Source organism: Megalops cyprinoides, chromosome 20 (assembly GCF_013368585.1).
Source record: "Megalops cyprinoides isolate fMegCyp1 chromosome 20, fMegCyp1.pri, whole genome shotgun sequence".
In the NCBI taxonomy this organism is placed as follows: domain Eukaryota; kingdom Metazoa; phylum Chordata; class Actinopteri; order Elopiformes; family Megalopidae; genus Megalops; species Megalops cyprinoides.
The window spans coordinates 15,990,784-16,015,979 of NC_050602.1; the positions used below are offsets into that span (position 1 = coordinate 15,990,784).

The 25,196-nt window shown below is 45.6% G+C and overlaps 1 protein-coding gene across 4 annotated transcripts in view; it reads right to left on the minus strand.

Moving 5' to 3' along the window:
- Positions 1–436: 436 nt before the first annotated feature.
- Positions 437–25,196, minus strand: part of LOC118796151 (ephrin type-B receptor 3-like) — a 59,399-nt gene continuing 34,639 nt past the window's right edge. Inside the window, exons 3-16 of one of the 4 annotated variants that reach the window (XM_036555001.1) lie at positions 21,040–21,712; positions 18,813–18,968; positions 16,944–17,279; positions 14,734–14,858; positions 14,021–14,183; positions 12,419–12,527; positions 9,615–9,667; positions 8,962–9,168; positions 7,779–8,026; positions 6,669–6,884; positions 6,422–6,571; positions 5,919–6,112; positions 4,254–4,409; positions 437–2,650 (exon numbers count right to left, since the gene is read on the minus strand). In XM_036555001.1, coding sequence (XP_036410894.1) covers positions 2,542–2,650; positions 4,254–4,409; positions 5,919–6,112; positions 6,422–6,571; positions 6,669–6,884; positions 7,779–8,026; positions 8,962–9,168; positions 9,615–9,667; positions 12,419–12,527; positions 14,021–14,183; positions 14,734–14,858; positions 16,944–17,279; positions 18,813–18,968; positions 21,040–21,712 — 2,895 coding nt within the window. In that variant the 3' untranslated portion in view covers positions 437–2,541. The remainder of the gene's footprint in view (positions 2,651–4,253; positions 4,410–5,918; positions 6,113–6,421; positions 6,572–6,668; positions 6,885–7,778; positions 8,027–8,961; positions 9,169–9,614; positions 9,668–12,418; positions 12,528–14,020; positions 14,184–14,733; positions 14,859–16,943; positions 17,280–18,812; positions 18,969–21,039; positions 21,713–25,196) is intronic. The other 3 variants (XM_036555002.1, XM_036555003.1, XM_036555004.1) reach the window with 3 other exon arrangements.

The following is a 25,196-nucleotide window of genomic DNA, read 5'->3' on the forward strand; positions in this document are numbered from 1 at the left end:
AATGTCTTAGGGGACACTGTCATATGTTGCTGTCAGAAACCAGATGTAATATATTAACATATATTGCATTGTTTTTAAAATAATACTCACCAGAGGGTGATTATAACAGATGACTTTGACAAATTTTTCATGACAGTCTACTTATTAATCCCATGTCACCCTATTATCATGAGTTCTTGCTTCATCCCAGTAACTTCCTTTCCTTCCGCAGTGTTGCAGTCCAGGTGAATCAGATGTAATATGCTCTGCTTCTCTCCAGCTCTGCTGTTTGGGGCCAAGACTGCGGGGACCCGGCATGTTGTACTAATCAGTCCACGGCAGGAATGAAACTGCATGATTTCAGCCAGGGAGAAATGGACAGATAATCATAGGCTGGCAACCCATCCCACGCTGTAATATATATTCTTGGCGGGAAACGGATTGGACGCTATGTTAATCATTTTGACAGGCTCCTCTCACAATGCTATTTGTCTGACAGCGGTGAACGACTGAGATTGCCACACCATTTGGGATTGGGCCCCGGGATGGAGCTCCCCAACTGGGCTCGGTGCTGGGGCCTCTGCTGTAGGGATCTGCCGAATGAGGCTTTGTCACGGAGCTCCATCTCAGAGACAGAAACGTGCTCTCATGTCTGCAGATGTTGGAATAGAGACCTGTTCTTTAACAGCCTTTGCATTCTCATCACAGGAGCTGATAACAAACAATTAGGGCAAAATTATAGAGGAAATGTATGTTTTTTTTTTTTTTTTCACCTGGCCAAAGGGCCGCCAGTATATGCACCAGTTTAAGTTAGCATTGCCATGTTCATTGTGTACACTTTTTCATTTCATTACAAAAGGAAGGGACTTGTACAGAGAGAAAAAAACACAAAGGTTACAGATGGGCACACTTATTGCACTAGAAGGTTTAAAGTAAACAGCACTTGAAGGCTTAACTCCCGCTGAATCCTGCACCTGAATTGGTTTAAAAAGATGACATTAAAGAGCAATGGATGCATCACAAAGTACGGGCAGAGCTCTGGGTGTATCTGTTTCCCTCCCCACTTTTCTTCACCTTTTCCTCTTTCTGTCCATTTCTAGACACCTTTCCTCCAGCTACTTCCTGTTATTACAATATCAAAATCCACTTAACAATCTCATGACAATACCTTTATAGTGTCCTCTGTGTTTTTTTGTTTTGTTGCACGTTTATATAATTTTTACATGTACAAAAATGTGTACGGGCTGTTTAGAACAACAACAAAAATGCAGTATCCAGTTTGTATGAGATTGCAATGATCTTGTGTCCTTGTCTGTTAATTTAAGTCCACAGTTCCAATGGCCTCATATCCAAGGAGGTGATATATAACTAAACCGGTAAAATTAAGAACAAACGAAGAAGAACAAGAGCTAATATGTAAATCAATAGATGTGTATAGAAATTTAAGGTCCTCTTTGCGGTTGCTTTGAATTTCTGAGCAATGCATATATATTTTCATTTTGGATCCAATAAAAAATATAGAAAAAAAATGTCCAAAGATTGACAGCCGTACATTTTTCAGAAATAAATTTTTCTTGTCACAATTCGGTTCATGCGCTTAGCTTCCACTGTGGCACGTAGTTTAAGCTGTATTGTACAGTGTTTGTGTGCAAAGCCTTTGCGAGCACTGTCACACACAAATCTAAGGCAGGTCTCTCTGTACAGTGAGTCTGTGTCATTCTTGTCTCCCTCGCTCACTCCCATCCTCCTGATGAGTTGTGAACACATAGGGAGTCTCACAAAAAAAGACCTGCCGATGTGAAACTGGGTCTCCAAAAAAATGGCAAACAGAATATTTAAAAACAAAAAATGTCTGACAAACACATTAAAAGCCATTGTAATAGTTATAAAAAAAAAAACAACTGCCAGGGAGTTTCCCATAACCGGACCATCCTGAATTCACGTTTGCTATACATATACATGTGCTGGTTCAGGTAATAGTCGGTCGAGTCCTTTCAAAATTCCTCCTCCAAAATTTCACAGGCATTCGAAGCCGTTCCATCGCAGCTCTCTTTCTCCTGCAACCAGCATCCAAAGCAATGCCCCGTTTGCACTTTCTTGGGCATGTGCGCTCTCCATAAATCATCTTCAATATGAAGATCTGAATATACAAAAAAATATCTTCTAACTACTTGCCATCAGAATGCTTCTATTTTTTCGTGATTACGCCAGTTCACATTTTGTTTTCCTCTAACCGTTTTCAGTCCGAGGGTGGTGTAGGAAGGAGGGGTTTTTGAGGAGAGGACGTGGTGTTCCAGAAATCCCTGAAGTCCTGGCCAAGCTGCACCAAGCACACGCGCACATGCAAGCAAAACCCTGGGAGTCCCATGAGGGACATGGATTTTCAAGTTCAAAATAATCCTAATGAAGTCTGTTTTGTGGAAATGCAGCAAAAAATGTGGAAATGGGGAAAGAACAATAAAACGTCTGAGGCACTGCAAGCCAGTTTTCTGATTGGCAGAAGCGGTCAGGCAGCTGGGGTTTTCCATTGGCTCTGGTAGACACGGTCCCTCCCCTTCTTCTTCAGACCTGGACGGGCAGCGTTTGGTTCATCTGTACTCTCATGTCTTGAATGCTGCCCAGAATCTTCTTCTGATGGCCAGCCAATGTCACGCCTATCCGTAGCAAATCCCTGCAAAGAAAGAGAGGTTAGAGGAAATGTTGCAATTCGGTGAATTCTTCCAGAAATTAAGCCATCTGTGACTGGTGGAACCTTCCCTGTGAATGAGCTGCTGTCTGCAGGTCTGCGCAACGAAGAATACACAGAAATGTGGAGATATGCAGTTCTGTGTCTTACAAAAGGGGTCCTTGCAGACATGTTTATGGCAACACACACTGTCACACGTTGCACTGACACACGGGTCTGCTTCCAAAGACATTCACGCGCATACAGGGATGGAGGACAAAGTCGGAGAAAGTCGCCGAGGAGATTGATAGCTCTCCATTCCCCCCTGCCATTACAAAACAGCTGCGCTGACATCACAGAACTCAAGTCACTAAATCAAAACCAGGTCATCCCCACTTTGTCTCAATACATCATTCCCCATTATTAAAGATCTCGATGAGGTAATTAGACTTTTCAAGAAATCCATGGGGCTGGAGCCTCAGATTGGATTGATTGTACAGATAGAGACGTTGTTCGGCATTGGCTAAACGTGTTGCTTTGACAGTGCATTAGTGCTGATTTGATTAGCAGGCATCCAGGGCATCTGCACAGGCAAATGCTCGCAGTTTTACAGCCTGCACACTGTGACCCATTTGTGCAGCTGGATTTTTACTGGAAAACTGAGATCGAGTGTACGGCTCTAGTGTCCCTTTGGGATTTGAACCTCCCTCCTTCTGGTCGCCAGTCTTTGTGACCTCAGCCGATCTGGCAGCCGTTTTGTCTGAGATTGCCTCATTACCGAGATTTCACACAGATTAATTGTGTTTTTTCCCCCCTTCTGCTGCAGCAGTCCCATCATGCCAGCGACGGAGGGTAAAATTATAATAAACGGAGCCCATTAAGCGAATTATCGGGCATTAAGAACAGGAGAAAGCCACTGATCAGCACACCTGTCAAGCTGCCAAATTGAAACAAACGACCACCCGTTTCAGTCCCCTATCCTCCGCCTAATGAGGTCAATACATTTATTATTATTATCCTTTTTCATTTATTTGCTCATATTTGCACAGTTCATCTTCCTTTTTCTGCAATTTCCTGTTTGGGAGCACACAAAACACCACATGTCTGCCCTTTCGCATCACGTTGCTGGATGTCACACACCCACACTGTATGATATAGTGCGTGACGCACAGGGTGTCTGGTGGACTGCTATTGCAACCCATTTCTCCTTCTGCTTCTCCTCTGCTGTCTATCATTGCCTTCTGTAGCTTTTCCCTAATGATGGAACTGTTCATCTCTATCCAAGTGCAGTCAGCTCCCTGCAATTGTACATCGAATGGCTGAACGTTCAGGTTTATTACGTAGCATACAGCTGGTCCCCATTTTAACCTTGTTGATGTAACTCCTGTTAAGCGCATACTCTGGTTAAATGCATCATGTAACAACTGCCCTTGGGGCATTGAGTTTTGACAGCTGACAGTTCTGGATACATCTCCATTCTGTCCCATGGGCCCTCCTTATAATGACTGATAGGAATGTTTCTATAGTTTTGAGAGCCCATAGGCACCCAGACTTGTGTCAGCCTCTTACGTGTGCCCCAGCCCACCCTCTCGAGCCTGCTCCCACTCACTCTGCGGTCATCTGCGCCACTATGTCGAAAGAGGTAAAGCCAGCATTGAGGAAGTTGTCTTGGTAGCGGCTCATTTTGATGGCGTCCAGCCAGTCGCCCACAGTGGCGAAAGTGGTGTAGTCAGGGATGCAGCGGTCTAGGAGGGGCTGGGAGACCCTACAGGGAGACAGAGAAAGAGAGAGAGGGTCAGGGCACCCCTCGCCTCCTCCAAAACCTCACCCTTGAGCCCCCCACCACCCCACCCCTTGAACCAACGCCCTGCAGGGTCAGTGAGTACACACACCCTCCTCTCCACTGTGGGGACTGGACTGAGATGTTGCCATCAGTCCCGCAGAAAGAGCAAGCAGGCTCTGCCAGTTTAGCACGCAAGAGCATTCAATCCAACACCAGGTATTGGATAGAATTTGAATCCGGATAATGATAAATGATAGATTCGTTTCCCTACATCTGAATATACCAACAGAGGGTAATTCAGCAGTAAACTACACTTATCCTCCACAGCATCTTGTTTTGAAGATGGTAGGGAGTGGGAGATATAAGTCCAGACAGAGGACTGCCAAGAAAGAGGACTGTCTCTACGTTTAATGTTCAGTTTACTGCCATGGTCTTTCATCATTAGATAAACGAGCAATTAAATGCAGAGGACACTTAATAAGTGTACAGAGAAGCATGGTGTGGAAGGATGAAGAGAACCATCTCTAACAAGTCTGCCTTTTGGGTTAAGGAGCTTGCAGTCATTAACCTAACAGCCCAGTTTACTTAATGGGCCATTGTAACGTTTCCCTCAAGTCCCCAGTTTGTTGGAGTCAGTCTTTATGAGCTACCATAAACATTCCCTGAAGTCTCAGTCGGGTTCTCTGCCAGCAAGCCAGCTTCCGATACCAGCCTGATGCCCAGTATTATTACACTTAAACTCTGACTCAGAGGTTGAAGGTCACACAGCACAAAATATATTAATAAAGGACAACAATATAATTGCATTTGATGTTTGAATGTTCCACACACACGCACACATACATACAGTGATACATACCTACAATAACACAAACACCTCTCTCACCCACTGCTCATTAAGCTCTTCAGGAGGCCAGGCCTCCACTGGCTCGTTTAAAATCTCGTTAGCAAGCTAATTAAAACTATTCCCCTCTTTCCTTTCCCTTAATCTTGCTAATCACTCTCACTCAATCATCTAGGCCATTGCCACAACAGCTGCCCAGACCCACCCTGGCCCCAAAAAACTGCATCCTGCACACCCCCCAAGAACCAACACTGAAAGGGCGCATACAGAGAGGTCATCCCAAAACTATCAGGCTCAAAGGACCCTGGATCTGGGGAAAGTGCTAACTGAGCCTTCTCCGAATTCCCACTGTGCATAACTGTGGTTCAATTAGCTACTTTGAATTCTTTTCTGACATAAAATGTACTGGATTTGCATTGCTTTGGGAAGCGCTTAGGGTGTTGCTCTAATTCCCAGATCGATGTGAAGGGGTAAGGTCTGTGCATATGCGTTCCTCTGTGTTGAGCCCATGATCTTGGGAAAGTATGTGTATTGCTGAACATTGCACATTAGGGTTTATGTATTGCTGTAGTCGCTGGGCAGTTCCTGTGCCTCTGCGGTGCTCTGTGCACAGATTCCATGTGGTGCGCATTTGGTATGACGCTTACCCTGTCTGCGTGTTGGTGACCACTTTAAGGCTGGCGGCGTTGCGGATCAGCTTGTCCAGCGTGTTGACGATCTGGGGGAACTTGGGCCTCAGGTTCCTTTCCTTCACCCAGCAGTCCAGCATGAGCTGATGGAGGGCGGTGGGGCAGTCCATGGGCGGGGGCAGCCGGTAGTCCTGCTCCACCGCGTTGATCACCTGGGCGGAGGGGCAGAAGACAGGGTCAGAGCCCAGGCCCAAAGTGATATTGGAGAGACACAGCTATCATTTCAGTCTAACCACAACGTGCCGTCCCCTTCAATTACAGTAACCAAGTTAATTAAGCACTCCTTTTCTTTAATACCAATCATTTTTCACATGTTTCAGCTACCACCAAGCTTATGGTGCTGTGTGCCTAAGTGCTTAAAAAAGTTATACTGGCCTCAATTCATTAGTCAACATTAGTGAAAAAACACATTAAGGTCAGATTTAATCTGCAGTTAAGGGACGAAACATGTGTCAACTCACATCCTGGTTGCTCATGTCCCAATACGGGCGCTCTCCATACGACATCACTTCCCACATGACTATGCCGTAGCTCCACACGTCACTGGCCGAGGTAAACTTCCTGTAGGCGATGGCCTCTGGGGCTGTCCAGCGAATAGGGATCTTGCCCCCCTGAAGATAAACATAGAGACAGGTACAGTGAGTACACACAGAGATGCATGTGGACTGATGGTAATATCATCATTCTTGGCTGGCGTTGCATACTCACCAGTGAGCTGGTGTAGGTGGGGTCGGTGGAATCGTCCTCCAGGAACCTGGACAGGCCGAAGTCGGACACTTTGCACATCAGGTTGCTGTTGACCAGGATGTTGCGGGCGGCGAGATCCCGGTGGACGTAGTTCATGTCGGAGAGGTACTTCATTCCGGCCGCAATGCCCCTCAACATCCCGACCAGCTGGATCACAGTGAACTGGCCATCGTTCAGCTGAAAGGGATGGAGAGAGAGAGAGATGAGAGAGTGAGTGAGAGAGCTTATCACTCAGGGCATGTAACATGGTTTTATTTGATAAAAATATCCCTGCCCTCTGCATCCCTCCACCCCTCCCTTTCACGCTCTCCAGCACTGCATGTTTAATATTCCTCTGAGACTGTGATTCATTGCAGGCTGAATCCTCTCTAAATGCCAGAGATAGCAGGAAGATGCAATTTTTTACAGAGCCTCAAAGCAATGGGGTTAAGACCTTTCCTTATGAAACAGAAAACGTGAAGAAAAAAAAGAATATTTGCAGACAGATTAGGGAACTACTTGTACTGGGCTGTTTATGGAAGCAACATTACATTATTTATTTGTTTAGTAGATTCCCTTGTCCAGGGCAAATTACATAGCTCACATTTTACACATTATCCATTTATACAGTTGGATATGTACTGAGGAAAATGAGGTTAAGTGCCTTCCTCAAGAGCACAACAGCAGCGGCCCACCAGGGACTCCAGCCTGAAATCTTCTGATCACCAGCACCATTCCTATGGCTCTGCATCACTACATCATACAGCTGCCAGCATAATTGAAGATGAAAAAAAAAAGCCCTGTTGCTGATTGTGATTTTAAAAACGCATGTAACTAGTGTCATCCAAGTCCCAGATCCTGTTGGATTTGGCATTAATGTCTGGGGCACTGTCATATGTCACACTCGGTCTGTTCCTGGTAAACCCCATCCACAGTGACATGAAGCCCATGAACGAGGTCGCCATGCAGATGTCTGAGGGCGTATGTGTGATAAGAGGAGTCAGAGACATCAGCTTTGGGGTCAAGTCGGTGCGTGCAAGTCCTCAGACACGGTAGCATACTTTAGGTAAAATCGGGCTTCATTTTTCTTACCCTAAGGAACGAGTCCAGCGCCCCGTTCTCCATGAACTCTGTGACGATCATGACCGGCCGGCTCTTGGTGACCACACCCTCCAGGCGGATGATGTTGGGATGGTCGAACTGGCCCATGATGCTGGCCTCGCTCAGGAAGTCCCGCCTCTGCCGCTCAGTGTACCCCGCCTTCAGCGTCTTGATGGCCACTATGATCTCCCGGCGGCCCGGGAGCTTGAGCCGGCCGCGACAAACTTCCCCAAATTCCCCTGAGAAGGAAGGAGGGGGGAGAGATAGAGGAGGTGTAGGTGGGGGGGAGGGAGTTGTGGAGGGGAAAAAAGTGGGGGAGGGGGAGGAGTGGGAGAGTCACTGGTTAAAACCAAGGAGCCAGGAAGGTGGGGGGGGGGGAACTGCCATAGAAGCCAGGGACAGCTCATGAGGGAGTGACAGGAAGTGTTGGGAGGGTGTGGAGAGTGGCAGGACTCAATGGAGGGGGGGGGGGTCACCAAGGGGGGGGGTGAGAGGAAGGAAAGGGACATCTAGAGTTCTGAGGGAGAGAGGGCGGGAGAGCGAGAGCTGGGGGGAGACAGGAGCTTAAGGGCAGAAGACGACTTGCGGTGAGGACCTGGTTTTGGGGCCCAGTGCGAAAGGAAGGGAGGCGAGAAGAAGGAAAAGAGAGGTCGGGTTTGTCACCAAAGACGAGACTGAGAAGCGACAGGCTGTAGGAGCAGCATTCTGTGTTAGAGGCGCTGTTGTAGAGCAGGGGCAAGCTGTGCGTGACACTTCAGTTCCATTCAGTCCCAGGTCTTCAAGTTAAATAAGCCAAACCCGGTTCCTGGGGGGCCACAGGCCACAGTCCTACAGCTTTTAGAGGTAGCTCAGAGAGAACAGTAACTACATATCCTGGGGCTCATCAGAGTGGCGACACATATCCATCAACATGGCTGAGAAAAACAACACATTGTTGAAGGGCAGGATTGGCAACCACTGATGAAGAAGCTACTGAACGATAGATCAGATGAATACAATCCTGGCCCTGGAGACACCTTCAGAATGGGGAGGGTCAGTTCAGGGTCACAAGACACGGGTCAATATGGGACTGAATTCTGAAGGCGCGGTGGCCCCCCAGGACCAGCATTGTGAATGAAGCAGTTTGGGGATTGGGGGGAGTGAGAGGGGTGGTTAATTTAAATGTTTGAAGTACCGCTTGGAGTGAAGTCCTCTAACGGTATGGCCTGGAAGTGCCTAGCGGTCTTCCCCCTGCTGGTGAGGAGCCTGTGTTGGTTACCTGCGCCGATGACCTCTTCAATCTTCACACAGGAGATGTCGATCTCCTTGGCGAACTCGCGGATGGCTTCGTTGGGGTCCTCGTAGGTGAAGGGGTCAATATAGACCTTCATCCCGGGTGTAACTGAAACAGAGGAGACAATCATGTAAGCTATTCACATCAGACAGGACAATGGTCTCTCAGAATCCACAAGCATCAACGTCTTACATTTACCTCACCTTACATTACATGCTTTAACGTATACCTTTGGATTTGAAAGTATACATTTTTTGCAAAAAAGAAAACAACTATTTGAAAATGAATCCAGAGGAACATGTTTACCTGGACACATCGCTACAACATAATGCAGACTGATACATGGTGGAACCCACCAAACACTTTCCCTGGGTTTTATTTTCTTGTAGAACAACAGCAGGTGTTGCTTATCCCACACCCGGCTTAAGGCTGGTGTAATCCACCTGCTTACATAAGCCCAGGACAAAGATCTTTTGCTGGAATGTGGATCATGCACACTGGATAAAGCATCTTTAGCGTGTTTAGTGTTGTGAATGCCGGGAGCCGGGACTTACTGTATTGCTGCAGTTTCTCTGTGTACTCCAGCTCTGAACCACTGCGTTGCTTTCTGTGGACAAATCAGCACAGCCTTAGCCGCATTACATTACATTACTTATTAACTAAACAGATGGGATGTCTTACATGGCTTAGATTTTTTAAAATCTATAAAACAGCTGGACATTAAGTGAGGCAATTTAGGCAACATGTCAGCCAGCAATTTGAACCTGCATCCGTCTGGTGGCGCATCATATTCCTCAACTCCTGCGTCATGGCCTTGATCTGATATTCAATACTCTGTGAATATATACATTTTTTTAAAATACACTGGAGCTGGCATGGCTGGGCAGCTTTTTGTGCCTTATTTCAAAAACTTTAAAACTCCACATCAAAATTCTAAATGTGAGTGTTGAATCAGACTGAGGCTTTTTGAAAGTACAGAATAAGAATGAACCTCCGACCTCCTGGTTACAGACTGAGCCTCTTAAAAAGTGCAGAATGACAGCAAACTTTCAAGCTTCTGGTGAGACTGTGGCTTTTTTAAAGTAGGGAAGGAGAGCAAATCAAGCAGGACAGCAACTGTCTCTCGAAACATGAACAAAAAAAGAGTCGAGACACTATCTTCTGTGAGAAAATGAGATCAAAATGTACCATAGATATCCCAAAACATATATCTCCTGATAAGACCACCATTCTGCCTCTATTCTCCAGATGATGCATTGCACACTTTTGCTGGAAAATTTGCTGTGGTTTATACTGATTCCATGTTCTTCATTCCTTTCTTTTTCTTGCTTCTCTGGAATCAGTCCATTAATGCAAGGGTGTTCGGGTATTGGGGGGGGGGGGGGGGGTGTTGGAATTAGATGTTAATGTGAATCCTTTGTTGTCTAACCAGTAACCGGGACAATAATGCCCTGCTGCTAATTTGCATCTCATTTCCAATTCAAATGCGGTATCTGAAATATGCCAGAGCCTCAGTTTTTGCAGGCACTGAAACACAATGTATCAATGAGAGAAGAAGGAAAAGATGGGAGAAACGAGATTAATCAGCCTGGCATGACGAACCCGGGCCTGACGGCGGCGTGAGCTATGTCTCCATGGGAACAGTGCCAGTCTGAAGCGCTTTGGTCACCGCCGACTCCCAGCGGATAAGGGAGGGGTGGGGGAGGGCACAATAGCGTCTTTGGTCACCCGGCACAGCTGCGACAATGAGCGGCCTGCTGTTGTACACGGTTGCGAACAGCTCTGCGGGTCGACCCCGAAGTTGTCCCTTTGGAGGCCGAGCCAGCGAGCGTTGCGGCTGCGCGTGTGTCTTTCCGAGGAGCTCTGAAGTGCATCCAGGCGCCCCGTTCAACAGCTGCTCCAGTTGGAGCCGCAGCCCGTAGCCCCCGCAGAAACGAGCCGCTCCGTTACATAAAGGAGACTCGCTGGGAACCGAACTCACGTTCAAAGAATTAGAGCCGCAGCGCTAATCCGGACTCAGGCGTCGCCGCGGCCAGCTCGCTACGGCTCAACAAATGTCTTCCAGGGCTGCCTCATGCATTATAGGATTAGGCTAATTGAGTGCATTGGATGCGGAGGTCCTAAAGGACATTTTTATCTGGAACGTTCTGTCTAAGCAAAGGGGAATGTTGAGAGTTAATCTAGTGAATACACACCAAAAAAAGCAATGATTTAGAGCTCAAATTTGGATTCCAGCTACTATCTGTGGAATAGATTTGAGATTCCATTTATTTAACCAGGGCAAGATCTTTTTTGTAGTTTTCGTGGGGGAAACTGCCACAGTTTAAAGGCAGACACAATGGAGCGATTTTCTTAAATTTGATAAGTGTTCAGAATTTGCAAGGCTTACACTGACCTCCATAAACCTCTACACAATATTTCCTAAGAACATGCAGCACTTAGATGCATTAATGATGACATTATTATGGGCTTTTCTTCACTGTATATTATGTAATTTTGTTCATATGCATGTAATTCTACTGATCCATTGTAAGCTCATAAAAATGTGGCTCAATTTTACAAATCTAACCACCAAAAGTAAGTACTTCAATTTTACAAAGTAAGTCACAAGACAATTTATGAAACCTTCCACAGCATTGTGCTTTGTATTTGGCTGCTTTTTAGGAAGCATGTAATATGCATGCCATCCTCAACCATATACAAGTAGAGGAACCCCTGCTCCAACAGCCGACATCATTTTGACTTTTCAGGGTTTCAAGCTCATTCGTTACATTACAGTACTTTGTTTGTGCTTAGTGAGTGCCCTTATCCAGGGAAACTAGTATAGTTTCCATTTTAATATTTCCCTGTTCATGCAGCTCAATATTTACTAAAGCAACACAGTTTAAATGTCAGCTTGTTATAAACCACTTTGCTAAATGCTGCACCGCTTAGACATTTCAGTATTTGAAAAACAACTTTGATTAATTTAGTCCATGTTCATCAACATTGGCTTACACACTGTGAAAAAGAATGCCTTTAATGTTCAAATTTAATTTGCTGGAAGGGAAACTTCAGCTCCCAACAACTCTGTTTTATATATATATATATATATATATATATATATATATATATATATATATATATATATATATATAGCAAACGCAAGAGAGATATAAACCAAAAAACCTCCCATCATGATTGCGGGCAACAGCTTGGCAAATTCACAGATGGCTGCAGTTTGAGTGACCTATATGAGCTTCAGTTCTGATGGACTGTCACAAAAAATCAGCATGGACAGACCGGCTTGACAAGAACAAAAAAGGAGGAGGAACGCTCAACGGCGCATCGGGGTGCTGGCGAAGGGGCACACTCTTACCTGAGGCAGACAATGGCGATAACAACGATGGCGATGATGAAGACAAGGCCAGCAGTGGCCGATCCCACGATGAGGGGCAGCTGCTCCTGCAGTGACTTCTCCGGGTTACCTGCGAACGGCACAGATTGAGCGGGTCATCCACAAACACATACATCTCCATTCACACTACAAACACACACATCTCCACTCAAACACATACCGTACCAATCAAAAGTTTGAACCTACCTGATTAAGATAATGGGAAACATGTATTCAAAGATATTTTGATGTAAAGACTTATGCTTAAATACTTGAAATTTGTTAGCCATTCTTTACTATTCACCATTAGTCACTATTTATATTTGTCTATCCATGAATTTCTTTCCAAAAAATAATTTTAAAACATTTTTTGTCTACTTTGAAGAATCTAAAATATAATAGTTTTGATTTAAGTTCAACACATTATTGGTTTCTGCATAATTCCATTTGTGTTATTTCATAGTATTGATGTCTTTACCATTATTCCAAAATGTGGAAAATAGTAAAAATGAAGAAAACCCTTCTATGAGTAGGTGTGTCCAAACTTTTGACTGGTTCTGTTTTCTAATCTACCTATCATCCTTCACCAGTGCTGTCATCAGTTCCTATCCCTACGCACACTGCTTTCTTCTTCAACTTCAACTCTCATTTACTATGCTAGAACAGTACTTCGTTCACTTTTACTTTTTTTACATTTTATTTTACAAAATCAGCTGTGTGGTGGACTTGTGCCTCATGGTGGGGACGTGCTCTGCAGTTTCACATTTGAATATTCTACGGCTCCCAAGATCAACTCCTCAAATAATCGAACCCGCTTTTTTGCCCCCCAAGGCAGTAAATGAAACTCCAGTTCTGCATAAGTAATGATTCAGTGCAAGGAGACCTTTACTCATTCACACTTTCAGGCAAGAAAATTAATAATATCAATGAATTATCTGTTATTTTCTGCCGGGTTTCTACACTCTGCTTCATGAATACTGACGAGAAAGACTGAACCTTTGATTTTTTTTTCTTCATTCTTTTCAGTTAATTAACAAGCATTTGAATACTGATCCACGTAACAGATTAGTGAATTCATGGTAGAATATTCAAGTAATTAAATACTCTGTCCCATCCCTACCTTATATTCAAAGATATTTTTGCTGAACTTAAGAAATTGTACTTGTGCCCTGTGCTCAGGAAATGTATTACTGCAGTGTACTTTGCTAAAAGAGTAGGTGTAAAAGCATATGGTTGATTAAGTAATTAGACCAATTAAGCCCTCCAGGAAATCCACTCTAAATTATAGTTGAAAGTAGGCCTCTCTGAGGACGTTCATCACCTACCCGCACACTTATGCAACTGCTGCAGAATGTCCGTGCATTCGTCCTTAGTCAAACTCTGTTTAATATTTGGTAGCAAAAGCAAGTTAACCCTTTGAACCATGTGTTAAAATGAGATGGGTTAGTGCACAGAGCTAGTCCCCACTGCACAGATGGGGTAACATGAAAGCACTACAAACAGAATTAAAACATGCATGGTGGTGTGATGGGGCGTCAACGGGAGCGAGAGGCGGAGAGAGGGGATTGAGAAGGGAGGCCTTACTCTGCAGGTTGGTGCTGAAGTCCGCTGGGATGCTGTAGCGGCCGTACCCCGCCACGGTTCGCGCTCGAACCTGCACCACGTAGGAAGTGCCCGCCTTCAGGCCCTCCACCTGGGCGGAGCTGCGCTGCGCTGTCATCGTGTGGGCAATGGCCTCGCCCTGTCCCTGCAGACCACAGGCAACGCTCACTGTCATCCATCCTGTCCTACTCATCGCCATGCAAATGCAATGCACTTACCACTGATATTACTATCTTTACTAATGATTAAAGATGTCTTAATCTTAGGGGATTTATATTTTACAAGTCATCCATTTTCAGTGTTGTACCTGTTTAAGCAATTCAGGTCAGTCAAGGGTGCTACAGCAAACTACGGATTATAAATCCACTTCTCTAGCCGCTGCATAACATTGCTGTCATTCAACAGGCGTCTAAAGTGTTCCGTCTGTGCAGCTGGGTAGGTGTGTCTGCTTTGTACACTATAAATCCTCTTTTCTGTTTTGGGTTGGTGTGCATTGTACAAGCACGTCATGAGTTTGAGCGTGGGAGAGCGAAAAAGAGAGGAGGAGGAGGAGGTGGAGGAGAGATAAAATAAGGCGCAACAAAGAAGTCAGAGAAAGGACGGAATTCTTCTGTGAATCCCCACCTGTAAGAAAAATAAGGCCACAATGAGAGGAATGTGCAGCATTCCTCATGTTGATTTATGGTGCTTCTCACCTTCTCATGGTACTTAATCTCGTAATCCAAGATGATTCCATTGGGTTTCTCTGGGGGCAGCCAGGAGAGGCTCATCGTGCTTGCTGTAGCCCCCATAAGGTGAACCGTAGGTACTGCAGAAGGGGCTGCGATGACAGAAACAAATGTGGTGGTTAAATATTATAATATATATATATATACAGTGCCAATAAAACTGTAAGTCTAACCTTTCTATTATTAACTGGGCATGCAATGATGCCACTATCGTTCACAGGCTCTGTTCAATACATTGATATTCAGCTTTCTTTTCTGGTTCCCTTCTTGCATTTCTGAGACTTGCATCTCTATGACGAATGGCGAATCAAGAGATCAAACCAGTGCCAGACTTTTGTCAAATAAAATTCCCATACAACACACAATGCACCAGCCAGCCTCAGTCCCTTTCTGTTTCCCTGTCTGGTTCACACTTTGCCTATCTGCGCCTCAGCCCTCTCGCTCCTCTCTCACGCTTTGGCCTCAGTCACGCTTTCCTTTGAACACTCTGTTGTTTGTGCAGCTTTTCACGGTTGTTTTGCTTCTGTATTTCTGGGCTGCACACCTTTCGCCGTCTCCTATGCTCGGTCTTCTCCGCAGCCGCAGTGTTTCAATTTCCTTTAGTCTTCCCTTCCACGGTTTCTCTCTCCTCTCTTTCACCCTTCCGCCTCTCTGATTTCACTCACCGTTTCTGTTTCTCTCTCTCTCTCTCTCTCTCTTTCTCTGGCTTCCTCCAACTGGCTTTGTTAAGAGGCGCTTAAGCCTTCAGCCTGGTTCTTTGATCCTCTCTCTCTCTCTGTGCTCCTTTATGTCCCCGTTCTCTCCCAAACACCCGGCCTTGTAGCTAGCCGCCCTTCCCCGCTTCTTCCCCTACAGACAATACTCCCTGAACAGATTCCCTGATCACTGCAACCCCGGGATTAAGGGGTCTCCCCCTGGCCAAGACCCTGGGTAACCATGGAGGGCCGACCGGCTTATACCCCATATTTATTTTTGGTCTTAAATGCTGAATGAATATTCGGGACACCCTGGGAGAAGCCCCAGGATAATCTGATCACTGTGAATCCTCGCTTCCCAGTGAACCTCCCCTGGCTCTGGCGGATTTCAGAGGGGGTCCATGTAACCCCTATGCCCGACCCATGCAAAACAATGAGGAACTACAGGGCTTGTCACCCAACCCCCCACCTCCAGCCCGGGGTGCAAAAAGGAGGCATTCCTGGGGCTTTGTGCTGAAACAGAGGGCTTTTGCAACACAAGGACAGGAAGAAGCATAATAGAGCTGCTGTCTGAGCCAGGCTTGGTGATGGAGGATCTCCACCTCACACACATGTTAACTACCAACTCACATTAAGATGCTGCTGTGACATCTGGAACATCTTAGAAGAGGTTAATTCCTTAAACCTAGCATATGATGTTTGCACACTGGAAGAGCACTGCGTGATAACATTGTGAACAGGGTGGATAGGGTGGTCTGTGGTATGTTGCCTATGTAGTGCATGTATAAAAAAATTAAGACTAGTCAGAAATAGCAGCATTCGAAAGTGAATGCAAAATAAACAGTTTCTGACTCTCCCCTTCGAGCAATGGGCTGGGACCTCATTGAATGTGATTTATCTGCAGGGACACCCAGGCTATTTCATTCCATTTTTTAAGTGCACCTGGGACTGCTTTCTGAAAATGTGTCTCTATTTTACAGTTATCATTTTACATCAGATCAGATCGTGATATACATCTAATCAGAGCTGTAAGTGTTGTTGACAACAGTCAATCAGGAAAAGCATAGTCCAAGATGCAAACCAGTCAATGATCCATACAAGGCTAATTTATAAGCACTTGATAAGTGGTACATTCATCCAAACATCTTCCTTGGGTTTCCATTCCCACAATAGTGCAACACATTACATTCCATTATTGGCATTTAGCAGGCTTACCCAGAGTAACTTACATAGGTTACAGTTTTTTACAATGTTATCCATTTATACAGACGGATATTTACTGAGGCAATTGTGGGCTAAGTATCTTGCCAAAGTGGGGAATCGAACTGGCAACATTTCAGTTATGAGTCCTGCTCCTTAACCACTATGCTACACTGCCACCCTAGAAGGGCGGGAAAGGAAAGGAGGAAAGACGGTCCCGTTTTAAGGCCCGTAAAATTCCGAGAGGAGAGTCTCTGGACTCTGGTCCCCTGTTGCACTTACCGGCCTGGTTGGTGGTGATGTTCACGGCGGCGTAGTGCGGGGAGTAGGGGCTCTTGTTGGAGACGCCGTTGACGGCCTGGATCTCGAAGCTGTACTGGGTGTGGGCCTGCAGGTTGCGCACGGCCACCCTCCTCTGCGTCAGGCCCAGGCGGCGGGGGGCGACGTCCACGTTGTCATCGCAGCGGGAGCACACGCCCCGCTCCGGCAGGCACTTCTTGCAGATGATGTTGTACAGCAGGTCGTCCCGGCCGCCCAGGTCCCGCGGCTCGCCCCACTCCAGCACCAGGGAGGTCTCGTTCACGTTGGAGATGACGTTCCGGGGAGCCGAGGGGATTGCTGCCGGGACAAAAAAGGGGGATCGTTTGTTTCGGTTTTTTCATTAGTTACTGTTATTATTGTATTGTTATTACGTAATTTTTCCCCTACCAGATATCCAGGTCTACCGCACATGTTTTTATAAATAATTTCATTATCCAGCTGGCAATATTCATAGAGGCAATTCAGCCTAAGCTCAAGGATACAACAGCTGCAGCAAGGATTGAAGCCTGAAACCTTCTGGTTTCAAGTCTGGTTCCTTCACCACTATGCCATGCTTCCACCAGGATACCAGGCTGACCTACTCATTCTCATTTTTAGTAATATTCACCTGCTCAGCAGTAGCAATTTCATTCTGTTAGCACTTTAAAACATGACAGAGAGCTCTCTACATGTCCAGTCATGACACAAAGCGGAACCCTTGCTACAAATACTTTGGCGTTGACATATATGTCATATGCAGACAGCCGAAACTAGTCATTGGAAGTGTAGTCACATAGCCATAAATCTCAGTCATCATATAATACACACATCTCCAGCACAGAAGCATTTTGCTAGAGGCGGGGAGAGAGGGTTGGAAAGCTGAGGTTGGAATGAGTCGCACCCCGAACTGAGAAAGGAAGGAGCAACAGCTAGGCTGAAGCCATTCTTATCCAATTACTGGGGCCCTGTCTCTCTGAGCTCTGTGGGAGAACCAAACAAGACTCAAAACTGGGCAGAAGAAAAAAAAATTACGACACCGGGGGGATTATCTTCCCTTTTTTGCATGTTGCATCCCGTGGTTAAATTCCTCCCCTTGTCCGCCAGGGCCGAGTTTCAGCCTGCACCAGCGTGCCCCGTGCAGCCAATTACACCGATAGAATTTTGAGCGCGGCCCCTCCAATTATGCACAAAGTGCTGTCTGATTGTGTCTGACACACACGCACAAACACAATTAGGCCTCCGGAGCGTTCTGCTGGAGCTTCTGAGCATCAGCTGGAATTGGGTTAACCCTCGCTCCTTCTCCCCAGTTTGCTGAGGGCTTTGAAACTTTTCAGCGCGATGCAGAAAACAGGCCGGGGGGCGATTCATGCTGGCCCCCTCTGTGCCAAAGCGCCCAGGCAAACGGTTCTGCGAGAGAAAACCCAGGGCCGTTCTCATCGGATATTCAGCGGGTTACCCTAAAGATAGATTTAACTGATAACCCGAAATTCGTTCAGGTTCCGTAAAACATTTATAGATTTTAAAAGAAGAACTCCACGGGACACAGCAAGTCTATGGCCACCTTACAAACTTGATTTATACATGCTTGGTGCATTCCAAGCCCTACATTTTCTCTGGTGTCCTTTCTTATGTCCTCATCAAACGGCTTTTGATGTTTTTCCACATGCGTGTGACTGTTGCGCAAATTGATGTGATGGTATATGACAGCAGTTAGTTGCGTGTGACAGCCAGTCGTGTGTGTGTGTGTGTCTGTCTGTTTGTTAGTGTGTGTGTGAGTGTGTCTGTTTGTGTGTGTGTGTGTGTGTGTGTGTGTGCTGTGGCTGGCGGGCGGCGGGTGTCCCCAGTACTCACTGGTGCAAGCAGAGTCAGGCAAGTCGCTGTCAGCGCGGTAGTAGCCATTCCGGCAGGAGCAGAGACTTGAAGCTCCAGAGCTGCTGCGGCTGTTGGGGGGGCAGGGGGAACAGAAACCCTCCCCCTGCTTGGACTTGAAAGTCCCAGGACGGCAAGCTGTTACGAACAGGGGGGTTGGATAGAGAGTTAGGCTGTAGGCAAATGCCCTTGGCTGGCAAACACAAGAAAACACAGTCTTGTCATGAATAGCTTCATCTGACAATCAGCGTGGTTGTTTTTTCTTTTTTCTTCTGGTGTGTGCCTTTGTTTCATGATTTTTTTTCCAAAATTATACTCCCCTGGTGAGCGCAGAAAAAAGCACTCTGAACTCGCTCTGTCTGTTTCATACTGACAACACATGCACCCCCATCCCATTCTGTCAGAGCAGAAATAAACAAATACACACATATATTATTCTTACACTTAAATCTGTCAAAAATGACACAGATGATATGATATACATATTTTTGTTACTGTCAGATACAGTATGTTCTATGCATATGCTGTAGACTGTTTTTTATATCATAGTGTACAGACAGTAAGAACTGCTTAAATGTATCCTATGAAAGTCACAATAATCACAGTAAAATTCATATTAAATATTAGTTGTTGATATATAGTATTTGGATTTATTTATTACAGTATGCTAATGTAATATAGTTACTAAAATCATAATAAATATGATACTTTATACATAATAGTCACATTATTGTACATGTTTTTTTTCCATAAGGGTTAAAAGAGGTAAAATCTGAGGGTGGTGTGACATCAGTGGAACAAGACCATTTGCATTATACATACCACTATAAAATATGCGCACAGCACAATTTTATCTTTACATTTCAAACCATTTCACTGCTTTGATAAAAACCAGATCTAAGACAAGCTTAAAATTGGCTGTTCAGACCCAAGTCTTCATTAAGGCAGTAAGAGAGCCTTTCCCTTTTAACATGGCAAGATGGTTTTTTAGAAAACTGAAAGAGCTGATCAATCACTTCCATGATGGCAAGGTCTGGCTCTTAACTTTCCTGAGCAAGAAGATGAAGGCAGAGAATATGCAAATCTCGAGCACCCCCCAACTCCCCCAGCCACCCTCTCACGCAGCACGTGAGCTTTAAGCAACTGATAAGAACTGTGCTGAAATTGGAAGAGAGGGAAAGAATAGCACTGCTGGACTTTAAAAAACGTCTCATCAATTAATATTAATGTGGGTGTCTTCCTTGTGCTGTTGCGGGGTGTTAATGAGTCCAGCAGCCTTCAGATTAATGCAGGAGTGCAACAGTGTAGAGAATAGCCCTCGGTCTACAGCCTCTTGATTAGAGGGCCTTTTTATCCAACCCAGTCACTAGGGCTTTAACCTTGAGCCCCAGAGTGGAAATTCCGTCTTTTTTGAAAAAAGCCACGGGGAAGATATTTCCACAGGCACCTGCTTTAGCTCATGAGAGAAGGTCACGGTCATCCCTGTCATCTGCCCTCTCCATCTATCGCCCCCCTCCTCCTTGTATACCGCCCTCTCTATCTCCCCTACTCCTTCTCCTGAAGGATGCTCTGCAGCAGTGTTATCAGTCTTATGGGAGACTGTATCTGTCTGACCCCTTGCACCCGTCCAGTTTCACTGCGGGCTCCGCTACCCTCTCCATCTCTCTGTCTGCATTAACGTTTCATTGCCTCCCACTTCCCGAAGCTCCCGATCGATGCCTCTCGCAGCAGAGTCTTCCTCTGAACGCCGGCTTCCACACCTAGCGCTCTGCAAACCCACCGACTGCTCAGCATTCCAGCTGAGATTCTGCCATTTTCCTTTCACCTTACTCTGAATCAGTCACTACCTCTATTTGCCTGTTCGTCTGCTGCGGTCAAAAGGCTTCCATTCCCTTTTCAAACTTATATTTACTTGGTTACTGTCTTCAAATTGAACACTCAGGAGAAGGTCCTCACTGCAAACATTTCGAATGAAAACAGCTGCATACAATTGGTGCAAGCTGATGATTTAAGATGAAAATATGCAATTGTCAGACAAAAAGAGAGGCGTCATTCAAACGGAAAGCTTTTGATGAAACGTTCAGCTATTGTGTATTGTACAAAAGGATACACAAGAATGTGATGTGAAATTCCTATCACACAGTGCTCACTCTTCGTATCATCAAACGAGATTTAAAAACAACAAACGAGTTAATGCTGTAACACTCACCCTGGCACTGTGAATCCTTCATTGCAGGCTCAAATCCGGCCATGCATGTGCATGAGCCCACGGGAACCATCCATTCTCCGTCGCCGTTGCAGTACAGTTTGAGAGGGACGGACACCTCCACGGCGTTGGGCACGCAGGTCCCAGGCGCGATCACCAGGGAGGTGGCCTCTGCTCCCGTGGCGGTCTCGGGGAACACGGCGAAGTTGGCGATGGTGGTGGAGCACTTCTTGTAGAAGACGCGGACGGAGATGAGTGACATGCAGGCGCCCAGGTCCTGGAAGGCCAGGTAGAAGCCGGCCTTGGAGAGCGGGCCGAAGCTGCGCACCTTGGTGTTGACCCGCCCAGACTCCAGCATGGAGAAGCTCTCGTCGGGAGCGATGGTGTCCACCTTCACGTACGGGTTCTCCATCCAGAACGGAGTGGTGGCGGTGGCACTGTCTGTGTCAGACTCGTAGTAGAAAAGGTTGAAGGTCTCCTTGCAGGAGCCGGGGATGTTGGGGATACTATTGCAGTCACGCACAGTGAACTTGAGCTCCACGTACACGCGGAGCACGTCTTTCCTCGGGATGAAGTCGGTGCGCAGCCAGTTGTTCTGATTGAGGTCCCGCACGTTGCAGACCTGATAAGTCCTAAGAGGGTTCATGGCGTCATCGTACCCACTTACCTCTTCCCACTGCAAAGACACAAGAAACAGAGTTACAGACAGAGAACTGGGGACACAGCACATCCTAATGTTTTAAAAGTCTTGCTGATATATCCTTATTAGGAAAAAGCAAAGATACAGTAACACACTGTAGTAATGTTAAAATTATGTTCTTGCTGTCATATGTTCTACAACCAGGAACCTGGAAACTCCTTCAGTGAATCACGTTAGAATGCTGGATCTCCCTGTTAAACTGTTAAAACTGTTACAATAATAGCATGTACATGAATTTCATAATATGCAAAGTTTTAGGACATGGGTAATTGCATGTAATGAAGCTGAGGACAGAACGGTGATGCACACAAAGTATTCGGTTCCTCCCATGTTAAACTCAGGAAGAGCACACCTCATTTAGAACGGAGCAAATCAACCTCGGAAAATGGAAAGTAAATCAGAAATGGAGAGCGGGATGGGAAAATAAATGAAATGCAGTGCCATTTAGTGTGCACCTCATCAGTTCCGCACCAGTCAATGTCATAAAGTCAGGTTTTATCCCCCATGTAACCCGCCCCCATCGTCCCTGCTTACTCTGCCGATGAATCCGGATGTAAGGAGCCCATTTATCCCAATTATTGTGGAGAGGCAGCGGGGATAGTTTGCTGTGAGAAATGGGGTGGCTGTTTACCTCGTTCCGGTTGGAGTGCTAGCCCGCACCGATTCACAACCAATTACGTTTCAATTACAGCGCAGTGATTGTATCCTCCTCAGCAGCTAGCGCGAAAAAACAATCCCCTTTTCTGTGTCCTTTCTCCATTATCAGAGACAATGAGAACCAAAGCACATCTATTATAGAATAACAACTCTGATTGCCAAGGACATAAAAAGGTGTTTTAGCTACAGGAATTTCTTCAAATGCACTGTCCCTTGACAGTTAAGAAAACAGTCACCCTGAGTGCTGTATTTTATCAATGGGAGAGGGAGGGGCAAAGAATGCAGTATTTCCAACTACAGTTCAGATTAGAAAGTCACCAGATTGCCCTACAAAAGCTGCTTTTTGTGGGCAGATACCACACATCACTATGGCCATGGCTTTGGAGGGCAGTTCAGAAGAGAAAATAATTCATTTCCTGCCTGCTTTGTGCATTTCTGAACACTTGTGTAACAGATTTAAGCATTTTCCTGCCTTGATTACTAGAGTAAAAATGTATATGAAGCAACACTTATAATGTTATTTTGTTGTCCAAAATGTCTCAGATCCAGCGACAAAATCACAAAGTTGGCAACACAAAATTTGCCAGACACAAAGCATCTGGCAGAATATCAATATCACTGTGCTGTCATTCCCTAGAGGTCACTGGATCCATTTTGTTATGTGAATGCAACACCAGCTTCTCCCAGACAACTCTGCAGCTTCTCACAGTACAATCGAAGGCTATGTCGGACACACATGCTTTTGTGGCACGGACTGAAAAGCCACATTACCCCACAGTGGATGACTTTGGGGACTCTGGGTGCATCTGAAAAGCTGTCTCCTGCACTGCCAATGACTTAGGGGAGGGGGAGGGATTCGTTTTCAAAAGTGGTCTATAGCATTTGCAAGCCAGGAGCATCTGTTAGCATTGACATATGGATGTATGAGAGCTATTTATGAGGGCTATTTACCCTGCTGGCCCCCTCAGGATATCACAATCCATTGGGCAACTGAGGGACCTGGCTTCAAGACACCATTCATAGGGGAGACTATCTTTAACCCTAACCCTAAACAACTGTATGAATCAGTTCCAGAACTTGTGAGTGGATTTCATGTATGAAATTTATTTCATACACTCCACTTCTCCACTTCTCTGTCTCGCAGCCAGCGTGTGGACTAAACAACCCATATTCATTGTCTCTGATTTTGTACTCCAGCAAAAGAAAAGAAGTAAGTAAGTAAGTTTTTAAATTTTCAATCCCATGCCTAAGGTCAATTCTAGACTCAAAAAACCTTTTTTGTCAGTTCAAACAATTTAGAGGCAAGTGTGCAGTTCCTGGCAAGTGCACAGAAGAGTGAATGCACTGTGTGTGATAATCAAGCCCTTCCAGCTGAGATGCACTCATCTGAGCTGATCCCATAGGAGACAATATCACAATGTGCCTTTTCATTTTAGCACTTCTGAATAAGCATATGAGGTGATAACCCTGAGGAAACCAGGGAATTTCCTCACCATGCACACAGAGCAGTGAGATGCTACCTTACTGTTAGTCTCTGCGCCAAGCTGTGAGGGACACTGCGTCCGTTACCACAGAGTGCTGGCTGCCTTTGGTGGTCTGTGTGCTGTGTGGTGAGACATTGTCATAGCCTGTCTTGATTAGTCAAGATCTGGGTAATGAATGATTAACAGACAGTGAGTAGGACTAAGGCTGGGACAGGATCCCAGCTTTTTATTTTGCCTCTTCATTTCAGGAATGCTGCTCCTTCCAAGTAATGTTTGCCACTGCAATCATGCAGTTGTCACTAGCAACCAAGAAAACAAATGCATGCACAATAAACAAACAAAGACATATACAAGCAGAGGTGTGCCAATTAAGCCTCCGGGAACAACGATTGTGGAGGAAAGGAGCATTATGTGCTGGTCAGATTATAACCTCTCTCCTAGACTTAACAGCTAATTTTAAAAAAGAACAGAAGAGATGAGAAGAGAAGAGAAGAAGAGGAGAGGAGAGAAGAGGAGAGGAGAGGAGTTGTGGAAGACAATGGGTGGTCCTTTTTGAGGTTGCCAAGCAACCCAGCAAGCAAAATAAAATGTGTAAATCACGGCCTAGGACAACTGAGTTACCTAGCTAAGCTATCCGTGACACTGGGGATGCTGCATTCACAACACTCAAAGCAGCTTTTTTATTCAAATCTTGGTCTGCTATAAGAGCTGAATTGGGCCGAAAAGCCCTGGGCAGCTCGGCATCACTGGGACCGCATTCCACCTTTCTGGTAACGAAAACTAGCCTCCAGTCGAGGTTCAGGCTAACATGAAAGGTAATATATTTTAATGAAATATGTTTTCGTTTTATCCGACCTTGATTCCACTTTCCCGTGAATGAACAGAGTGACTACTGATGGTGCTTAAGCTCATCACCATTTATAGTGTATAAGAGCCTAAAAGCCTATTTTAACGCTGGAGAAAACTGAGAATGTGAGTGAAAAGACTGAGGGAAGACACTCAAATTATCTCTGTCACCTGGGATTAAAATAGTGATGTCAATATATATATATATATAGCTAAGTAAATAGAGGGAAGGTTGGGACTGCATATTTTGCATGGGAGGGGAGGATGGTGAACGGATGGGCCGGGACGGTGGAGACAAAGGGGACGAGGGGGCACCCCCTTAAAAAGTCAGGCTGATGCATGGAATGGGAGGGACTTGATTTAGGGGCCAGACAGGGAACGAGGGAAAGCGGTCTGATGTGAAAGATCCCACTGCTCCCCAGTTGAGTAGGAGCTACAAAAAAGGTGGTGACGTCTGTTTGCATGGGACACAG